Raw genomic sequence first — 10,604 nt, 5'->3', positions numbered from 1 at the left:
TTTAAAACTAAAAATTGATAAAAAAAAAAAGGTTGAAGAATTATTGAATATTTCAGTCTAGTATTAATTACGAGAGACAGTACGATGATCAACAATGACCATTTAAAAGATCTTGGAGTAATACGATATCATTAATGATAGTATGTATCAATTCTTTTTTTCTCCGAATCAATAATTCATGAAAGTGAGAATAAATGCGTAAATTGTTATTGCTGTCGATCAGCACGTTACACAGAAGGAACGACTAATTTTTTTCATTTTGAACGTTCCCGTTGTTACTACAACTACTTGGAAGTCCGTGCGTTCAATGTAGCTTGTGTTTTTATTATTAAAAAAATATACGCGAAGTCGATTTCATAAATACAAAAAGGCATCAATAAACGTTATTCGTTTTATGAAGTTTTAGTATTTAATTTAGCTTATAATGTATTTTCAAGCAGTTTTTAATAGTTGAAGAAATCCGTATGACTGTATGTGGATAGTGTTGTTTTTAGTCGTGTCAGTTTATGAATTGTACTCAGTTTTAGAGGCTAAAATAAGTGTAAGAATTTATAGTGTCAGAAATATTTGGTGTCAGTCGTGCCATCACAAAAGACATTAAACAAGGGACCTAATTATCTCCCTTATTGTGACTACTGATTAAAAAAAAAATTGCATCATTCAATCGTTTTCTGATAGGTTTGAAAGATTTGTTTGATATTTTTTTAACGCTCTAAATTATTGCATTGGCTTCTAAACTTCTAAACGATCCATAGTTGTTTTTGCCCAACATTAGTTGCAAATTATTTTTCAAGCATAATACATGTAGTGTATGTGAACCAATGTTACTTCATAGCACAATAGGGGAAATTAATCGAAGCATTACCCGTGTATATTGAACTGTACCAAATTTAGATTTTGCAAAATTCTTTTTTACCCACGAATACTTTTCAAACATTTCTTTGATTCACTTAGGTCTTACACGGGTGCTTGTTACATAATAATTAGATGAAGATTAAAATATTAATTTTATATTCGGGACCTTTGATAGCTTGATATAAACTAATGTTCCAAGAATCCCAATATGGAAAAACAACGTATCTTTGTGTGGTGACATAAAATTGTCGAAGCGGATCAAAGCTCTAGTGGTGTCAGATTTAAAAATGGTTACTGATGTCTAACTTGAACTCTAGTCATCATTTAAAGCGTGTCAAATATTTGAATTTATTATTTTCCCCTTTTCAGCAGCCTTATTCTGATGTAGCAGTGTGCTGTAGTCCATTGAGATACGTTCACTCTGTGCAGACAACATTGGATGGAGACTAGTGAGCTAGAGCTGACCGAGCTAGTACTTGTATGTGTCAACCAATGGCCCTATACTGCACTGGATATGACACACATGCAGTGTTGAATGGTATGTAATTGTGTATTTATAAAATTGTATGTAAAGGTATGTAATTGTGCTCTATCCAAAATTTTAAATTCAAAGACTGTATTTTCATCTGTTCCAGACGATTTGTTGCCAACACCAGGATACTGCAATCTGGGGGATTTGAAAAAGATCAAGACGGTAACTTCAAAGGTCGGAAAGATACCTCATTGTTTGTTGATCTTGACATCAGCTTCTAAGTTATGAAATCTTTTTGTTAATTGTTTAAAACGGATGCAAGAGATGTTGTGCACTTCACAAAATCAGTCACAACTTCATGTATTTGTAGGATACAATCCCAGAAAATTGTAAGCTGCAATGATACGCCATACACGGTGCTGGATGACTTAGAGACATTCGCTATTATTGATTCTGTGCCGTAAGTTCAAATGCGATTGATGCTGAACTCCGAAAGCAGTTACAAATCAAAGCACTGAGAGTACTGATAGAGGATTGTAATAAACCATAGCGTGAAAAATTCAAATTGTAAAAGTTAAATTATTTCTCATTTTGGTAACAAAAATGTTTCTTTGCTTACATTATTAGATTGAGGATAAGCCTTTAATTCATACTATTTGAAATCTTAAATTTGTTCAATCTGTAATAAAATAGAGAAAAAAAGTTATAAATTGAATTATTTTTGATGTAATGCTCCTACGGAGAGAATTGTAGAAGATATTCAAGCTGTTAAAGCGACTTTTCACGAATATGAGTTTCCGGTGATCGATAAAAGAGTAAGCATGAAGTATAACAGTTGGTAGTACCTATATATTGGACTATCGCAGTTCTCCCTCTGCCCATGACATCAGCAAGATCCAGCGCGCCACTTTCGGAGGCTATGCTAAAACACCTCATACTTCTCTGATTCTCATAATAATGTAACAATAAAAATCTCATACAGAAATTATGAATCTTTTATTACAAAGTTTATATCAAATAATAACTTAATAAAACATATACACTATTAATATATGACAGAAGCATACAACAAACAATAAGCAACAAACTACAAAGAATAAGGGCTTTAATATGTCGCCTAAAATGTGGTCGTAACAAAAATGCATGTTTATGATGACTAATGACTGCTGTTTTGAGATTCAAATTTCTTGAAATATGTAATTCTTTCCAACATATACCATATATCAATAAAGGTTTTTAAAGAAACAGAATGGATCTGGATTTCCTGCCAAACAAAATGAATACAGATCTTTGTTTAAAAGTCACGGCTTTAGATTTTGCTATTCAGATCAACATTTACAACTATAAATTTTGCAAGAATGCCGTGTAGATTAGATTGACCTAATGCTGAGAAATCAGTCACTGATTCAGGAAAGGTGATTGATCAATGAAGCCTATTGGCAAATAATACGGCCCCGATCACACCTCCAAACCAGAGCAGGGAGCCCATCAAGAGGGTCAAGTTGATGAGTAGTCGGGTTCTCTCGGACGCTGTGATGGAACCCGAAAGGTTCCCATTCCGGAAAAGCTTCTCCGTCTACAAAACCGAAACTGCTATTGTGAAGCATTGAAATAGGAAAACATTGACCATAATTCATTTAAATTCCGTAATATTCTTCAAAAGAAGTTGTATATGATATATTTATTGCATGATTGTGAGGAAAATATGAAGATTTATTCCCTCATGAAAAATCATATTTCCCGAGGGCAACGCCCGCGGGAAATGTGATTTTTCTGGGGGAATAAATCTTCATATTTCCCTCACAATCATGCAATAAATTATATATTTTACCGAACGACAGGTGATAATTTAGAATACATCATTTTCTAATCGTTTTTCAATTCTAGTAAAGCAATAACGTAGAACTTTAATGTTTACCGGCTTCTTTTTATAACAGTTTCTGAAATAAAAAGGATTTAAAACGATTTTTTAATAGAATTAATCATTTAATTGCATCGTATGCTCGAACTTCCTCGGGATATTTTATAAGCATGGAATGAAAATTCGAGGGGGTGAAATCTGATGAAGAATATTACGATGACAGGGAAATATGAAGTTTTATTGCCCTGGCACGTGATTGTCTTCTGTATAACAACCAATCAGATGTCGAGTTATGTAAAATAATTATATTGAAGTATAATAATTTAGTTAAGGTGGAATACACGTCATCACAACATTGATGACCTCTGATCGAAACGACATACCGTTTTACTGAAAGGATTTTATCGGCAGGAATATATAACATACTCCATAGCCGAGTGGATAAAGTGTCGGGGTTGTGATCCGTATATCCCGAGTTCGAATCCCGCGGGGGCTTTTGTTGTTACTTACTGAATTGAATTTTTTTAAAATTCATTTTTTATCCCCAAACTGCAAATTGTTCCCTTATTTGACATGTGTACAGTTTATTTATTATTATTTCTTTCATAATAAATAAAAATAATTTATTGTTAATTTGAGTTACTTTTTCCAGGTGTGTTATTCCACCTTAATTTATATGCAGTGATATATGTGATAAAAACATGCTTACTTTAAATGAATAATATATAGCAAGCAATCCAAGAGGAAAAAAACAAAATATTGCACTCAGAATAGCTCCCATTCGGAAGTCTTTTGGAGGGTTCCTTATGTATGCAACGTTAGGAGCGTAAGAAAGACCCTGTCAATAAGAAAAGAATTATTTTGCAAGTTTTAACGCTTGGGTGAAGCTGCAAATATCTTGAAAATGTTACCCTAAATGGACAATGAACAGTTGAAGAAGTCCTTAATTTTAAAATGTAAAACCAGCTAATCTGTTTTAAATCAGAAATTTGACAGGAATACAATGTGCAAACAAAGGAATGGCCACTGGTTGGTTTAGGAGCTATGGTGGACTCACTCGGTAGTATTCAGCACACAGCGGACTGGATTCATCCTCGGAAGCCTCGGCTGCGTCCAGTAGCACGGGCTCCCGGGGCGTCTGTTTTCTGGACATGGCGTGCACAAACCCACCATCAGCTCCGCCGCCTAGGCTCCACCATGGCCTGGAAGTACACACATATATATATATATATATATTTACAGCTCTATCAGATTATATAAAGCATGACCTGAAAGTTTATTGGTGCTATAATAAAAGAAGATAAGACTATAAGAGAAAGCCTTTCTTGAGTCACAAGATACGATGACAAAACGGACTTGGAAACCAAAATATTGCGATGGTTTGACAATATGCAGAAAGGGTCCAGCAGGTTAGGTTGAGTGGGAGTTTTTACCCATATTTTCCTAAATGAGCATTCACCAACCATGGCCATAAATACGGCAAGTCTCACCATCTAGCTGTAAGTTGGTTCTATACATACAGTCAAATACATGTATATAGGCCTCAGAGACGAGTCAGGCACAGGGGCCATCGTATCCGCTCTACTCTTTAGATGACATATATATATAAATATATACATGGTGTGTGTGTGTGTGTGTGTGTGTGTATCTATATCTATATATATATATATATATATCTGTTATAGAGAGTAGAGAGGATGTGATGCCCCTGTGGGTCAGGTATTAACTCCTCGTTAACGACTCTGATTTCACTAGACAATGAACATGTAGGTTAAGGGTGAAATAGAATAACGATCTTTATCAGATTATTGTGTCACATTTGAGGCTTGAGGAAGAAATAGCACCTGTTTTGGAACTAAACCAATATCTTTGTTTCTTCATTTCCTTGACGATCTTATTCTTAAAATATGTATTACATCCTCCTTACTATAGTGTCCTCTTCCTTGTATACATAGAACACTACGCTTTGAAGTTTAATGCCAGATAACGTGTAAACGAAGAATGGATTATAGTGTACCAGCCTTTTGCAACAAAAAACAAACATGATATTCAAATTATTTCGCGGCCACTTTCTTCGCCAAAAATTTCCTTGAACATTTGCATTTCCACTTCGAGATAAAAGTAACGTACTTTTCAAACTTAATTAAATCAAACACTTAAATGCAGTCCATTCAACAGAACCAACGGCTGACTGAGTTATCTAACCTTTAGGTTGAAATACTGTTATTTATAATTAATCCCTGTTCCAGTGTTTTAAGCCCCCCCCCCCCCCCCCCCCCTTTTGAGCTGGAGATATGGCATGCACTTTTTGTCCGTCCTGAATTATTCGGCTTTCGATCGCATATTCTTCTTAAACAGTAATCATTTAACAATGAATTCTAAACGTATCCTAAAGCTTTTTAAAACTCATATACTTACATTGGGTACACCAATGGGTGCCTCGTTGGCAAGTACATTTTGTAATCAGTCATTTCTTTTAACTTAATAAAGTATTTCCTGCATTTACTATATATAATGGTCATTCATTGATAATTATGGAAGTAATTGTCTATTGTAATCTTGACTCATGACACAAATATTGTCACGAGACCACACAGCCAGCTCAAGGTCGGAAATACAAATGTATACTGCACTGCAAATAAAAACACGCTTGTCGAGTGCGCAGCTATGATGAAGTAGTCGTTACTTAAAAGTAAATCAACGCGTCTTCTACACCAGTAAATATAAACAATACTCACAAAGGCGGTTTACACGTGTTCAAGACTGTAAGTTTGATAGTAAAAACAAGATTACCTCCTTTCTGCGAATTTGCGGTCTTCACGGTCTTGTGACACTCACGGCACCACTTGCCTTGCTTGGTTTACTTTCAGTTTCGCATGTTTACATGGGGATCAGAATATCGATCCCGGCTTTATTATTGGAAGAATTGAACATCTTCAGACCAAAATTAAAATAAAGACATCTTACGCAGTGTTTTTAATATTTTTAATGTAATGCTATTTTTGTCTTGTATCTTATTTAATGCTGGCATGGAAACATCACACAAATCCACCCCTAGATAATATACGTATATATTCATATTCGCAAACCAAGTCTTTGTTTACTTGCAAAATGTCTTTATTCCAAACGTCTTCCTTGTCCATGGTTTTCGCCGTGTGGATTAAAATAAAGATCTAGTAAATGAAAGCTGCCTAGAGTTCTATGAAATTCAAGTTATAAATTAAATGATGCTTCATAACAATAGCTTTGTTTGATATTGTTATGTATATAAATCATATTTTAAACTGTTCTTTTCTATGAAATATAAAGGAAATATCTAACAAACTTATTTTTCCGTTTATATTATCTTAAAATAAACTAAACCAGCTATATTCAATTTAACATCATTTTAAAAAGGAGTTCAAGTGCTTGTTTAATGCCGTTTTTGGAGAGACTGCATGTAGGCATTCTATATTTCATTTGTCAAAATATACAAAACTCCCGAGATTTGTTACTAATTACCTTCATATTACATACGAATTGATAAATAAAAACATTATTTTTTATTGTATTTACATTACCAAAACGTTTAAGTCCTAGTACACCCTATCAAACAATGCTTTTGTTGTGAAGCATCATAATAAAATAAAATTATATCCCGAATTCCATAAACAACACTGTGCATAATCTAGGTAGCATTTTTGCATTCGTCTAAGCTCCATGTATCGAAAAATTAAAATATCCCATTTGATAGACCATTGCTCAAGTAGTTTATAACCACCTTTGTCATTAATTTATCTCACCTGTTAGGTGAGGTATTTACGTACCTGTAAAAAAAAATTCCTACAGGAAAATAATTTTTCCCATAGGAATAACAATTTTCTTAAAGGATATTTGGAACTTCATGACGGAGTAAAATAACTTCCTAAAGGAATTTTTATTCCTATAGAATTTTAACAAAACTTTCCAAATTTCCGATAGGAAATCTTAATTTCCTACAGGAAAACTACCTACATGTATATGAATCAAATTCCTGCTGGTAATACTTTTTTCCTATAGAAAAATTTATAGATTTTCAATATTTTCTGTAGGAAAATATTTCTCCTATGGGTCAAGAGAAATTTTCCTACGGGAATTATTATTTTCCTATAGGATATTAATTTTCTGATTTAAAAAATGCATGCATGCACAAAACACAATTAACTTTAAAGACGTCGCGCACGGTGTTGGTGTTAATTTCGGTAACGTAAAAAACCCGTCAAAAACGTCATTTTCACTCATCATTATCATAACTTAATTAATAATACATTTCATTAACCTCAACATACAAATAAATTAAAAAATAAGACCTTTAAGTTGATTTTTTTTCCACATGTAAGAGATTTTATATTTCAAAACTGTTATATAAATAAATATTTGTAAGAAATATCAATGTTCAAAAGCATGTGATTCGCTCACAGCTTTCAATTCTTATTCCTAAATTCTTAAATGAACTTCCTCTGAAATTAGTCATATATTATAAAGAATAGCTCTTGATTCAAAAATGATATACAAAACTCCTTCATTCCTGAGTCTGTTCTACCCTTCTATGTTTCCTTTTTTCTTCATTAATGTTAATTCGTAGTGTAGCAGTCAAAGATCCCGTTGAAATAATCAAAATACATGTTCATCGTCACATCACGTTTAAGTCTTTGCGTCATTTTACGTACCCGTGACATATAATGTTGACATCATTTTTTTCCTAAAAATCAATTATTTTTATTCGCAATGCTTGTATATTTGGCATCAAATTGTTTGGGAGAAAAAGCACATTTCTAACTGCGATTCATTTTTGTGAATTTTCTGCGCGACTTTTTAAAAGAAGTGTCTAAGTTACTTTCTCTTTCATTGCTTATGTAGTTTAATGTGTTTTTATGAAAGTGTGACATTTCATGTTGACATTCTAAAATGTTTCTATTAAGAAAATTTGCGGACACGTTTGCTTCTTTTTAATGGCTATACAACTTATGAAAATGCACATTCTAAAATGATTTCTATTATTATGAAATATAGCCACCATTTTTTAAAATGGGCATGATACTTGTGATTGCCATGCTACGCATAACGTTCGACTGTGAAATGTATCTCTTGTGACACGTGTCTTGAATAAACTCCAGCATCTCGAATTTTTTTTTATCATTGAAAATTAAATTATTATAAAATATATATTACGAAAATTTTACACAGAAACAATTTCTCTTTATTAAAAAAGTCATATATTTAAAAAAAAACTTCAATAAATCATTGCAAGTTCCTGAATCACAATTTATATTTTGGCAATCAACTCATCTTGCTCTGGCCATTTTCGAGGATTTTTTACGCATCTACAACTCCATTCTGGGAATTCTTTGATCCGGCGTCGATTCCTGGCATTGATTACGTCAAAAACGTTATGACGTATATCTGTTACATTATCAAAATAATTAGTCCACCAAAAATTTCTCTCCCAAAATGAAAGTTCACCGAGATAATGTAGTTTATTTGAGATATGTACCCAAAAAGTGTTACCTATCTACATGCCATTTCTAGAAAAAATTTCAGGTTTTAACACCGATTTATGAAATATAAAAAAAAAATTCCTACATTTTATTACATGTTTTGTTGAGGTCCGTATACATTCGAACAGATCGGTATATAAAATTACATATGTCCAAATTTTTGTTTTTAAAAAATACTCAAATACTGTGCGCGCACCCTGAAAGGACATTTTAACCCCAACACCGTGCGCGACGTCATAGGAAGTGAACATGAAAAAAATAATTGTTGCTTAATAAATTTTAAAAGCCTTTTGAAACTTAAAAATGAGGTCTGTTACCTTTATATTTATTTCTATCAAGAGATTTTATCAATTTAACACTCTCAGTGAAAGGTTTATGGAGGTAATCCATTATTCCCCAGCATGCATCTGATCTCTGACGTAGATAAGCCACATTGCTGCTGGTGACTGGGTCAATGTTGGAACTAGGCCAGTACAGTGTTTATGTACAGAGATGATAAAAGTATGCCTTGATGTGAAGAACAAGGATTTAGTACATTTCTATAAATGAACCTCAGATAACTATTTATGATTTGTACAAAAAATGAATATAGATAAATTAATTTGTGAAATATAAGACCATCACATTCCAGATGTGTGTACAGAGATGCATGTGGCAGTCAGTGTTTACACAAATAAAATGCTGTTTTTAGATTTCAATTTAAATTAATATAAAATTGTAATTCCATTTTCTTTCTGGGGGTTCTTACCGTTACTTTTTATTTACATGCCCTTGAAATTTTTCTGATTTGTTTTTTTATACATAAGATCTTGATGATATGTACGCCGGTCCTGTTTATGCTGTCAGAAGAATAACAGGACTAAGACACTTTTTAAAAGTCAGGATGCTGTGCAATGCACCTTGTGTGCTCATTTATGTAGCACACATAATGTTCAAACTCATAAACAAGAAATTCCCGAGTGCAAGAAAAAATAGGTCACAATAACACTGATCCACGGACATTCCATTCTAGTTACATGTCACATTAACTGCTGGTGGGAATGCATCATTCTGTGATCCAAAATCTTCCTCCATAAACACTGTTTAAAATGACAACTCTTTTATACGTTCCTTTCAAGTTTCCATTCACATTTTGATGATGGCATTTTATCTCTGTTACTAAACGTGTGTAAAAATGCAATGTGTCTCACTGACGGCAGCATCAGTGCTGCCCTCTCTTAGATGCTTAGAGATAACCCAGCAGGGAGGTAATGATTTTAACAATATGGCAGCGCTCATGGATTGCAAGAATTAGTTATTCTAAGTGGTATATCTTTTTACTGAGGAAAGCTCTGTCTAAACGGTTTTCAGATCATTATACACATCAAACAGACAAATTTGAGCCCTTGATATTTTTTTCATGTTCACTTCCTTTAAAGCAAAGCAGGGCAAATTAAATATCAAGTTATGAAATTGATCTAAACCTTTGGACCCAACATCGGAACCGTGGGTTTTCTATCCGTTTCAAACAAAGTAATGGATAGAAAACCTGTGGGTTCTGACAATGCTTCTGACCCAGGTTCAGGTCATTATAAGGTATAATAACATTCCCTCATACTACCTGTATAATACATGTAACTGAAGCTTCAGGCAACTGGGGGGGGGGGGGGGTTGGCTGCTCCTCCCCCACTTTTTCTCACAGCAGACTTTTTTTTTTAAATTTACATATATAAAATCATACTTTTGTATCACAAAATTACTAGGTAGGGTTAAAAATATTCAGAAAAACTTTGTTTTTAAATACACATCTCCCTATTTGTTAAACACCATCATGTCATATTTTTTATGACAATTTCAAAATTTTTATATGAAAATGTATCATGATGAAAAAAGGGCATCAAATAAAATTAATTTTAAAAAA

General features: G+C 33.2%; 1 protein-coding gene across 4 annotated transcripts; it reads right to left on the bottom strand.

Annotated features, from left to right (window-relative positions):
• Positions 1-2,308: 2,308 nt before the first annotated feature.
• Positions 2,309-6,130, bottom strand: LOC105341619 (synapse differentiation-inducing gene protein 1). Of its 4 annotated transcripts, none has more exons than XR_902373.4 (4): positions 5,982-6,130; positions 4,202-4,390; positions 3,898-4,026; positions 2,309-2,903 (listed from the first exon to the last, which is right to left on the bottom strand). XR_902373.4 is itself a non-coding variant. In XM_011448211.4 (4 exons), the coding sequence occupies exons 1-4, from the start codon at positions 5,708-5,710 to the stop codon at positions 2,751-2,753; spliced, it is 531 nt and encodes a 176-aa protein (XP_011446513.1). In that variant the 5' UTR covers positions 5,711-5,759; the 3' UTR covers positions 2,309-2,750. The 4 variants fall into 4 exon arrangements, 1 of the variants encoding a protein (XP_011446513.1); XR_010712286.1 differs by having other exon boundaries at positions 4,246-4,390; positions 5,982-6,129; XR_010712287.1 differs by having other exon boundaries at positions 4,246-4,390; positions 5,927-6,051.
• Between the last annotated feature and the right edge of the window lie 4,474 nt (positions 6,131-10,604).

Source organism: Magallana gigas, chromosome 3 (genome assembly GCF_963853765.1).
Source record: "Magallana gigas chromosome 3, xbMagGiga1.1, whole genome shotgun sequence".
Taxonomy (NCBI): Eukaryota; Metazoa; Mollusca; class Bivalvia; order Ostreida; family Ostreidae; genus Magallana; species Magallana gigas.
This window is presented reverse-complemented; position numbering and strand designations above follow the sequence as displayed.

Coding starts and splice junctions, on each gene's coding strand:
- LOC105341619 (XM_011448211.4), bottom strand. CDS start 5,710: ATGACCATTATATATAGTAAATGCAGGAAATACTTTATTAAGTTAAAA. Junction 4,391..5,606: donor CACCCATTGGTGTACCCAAT/GTAAGTATATGA, acceptor GTGTACTTCCAG/GCCATGGTGGAGCCTAGGCG. Junction 2,904..3,897: donor CTATATATTATTCATTTAAA/GTAAGCATGTTT, acceptor TCGGTTTTGTAG/ACGGAGAAGCTTTTCCGGAA.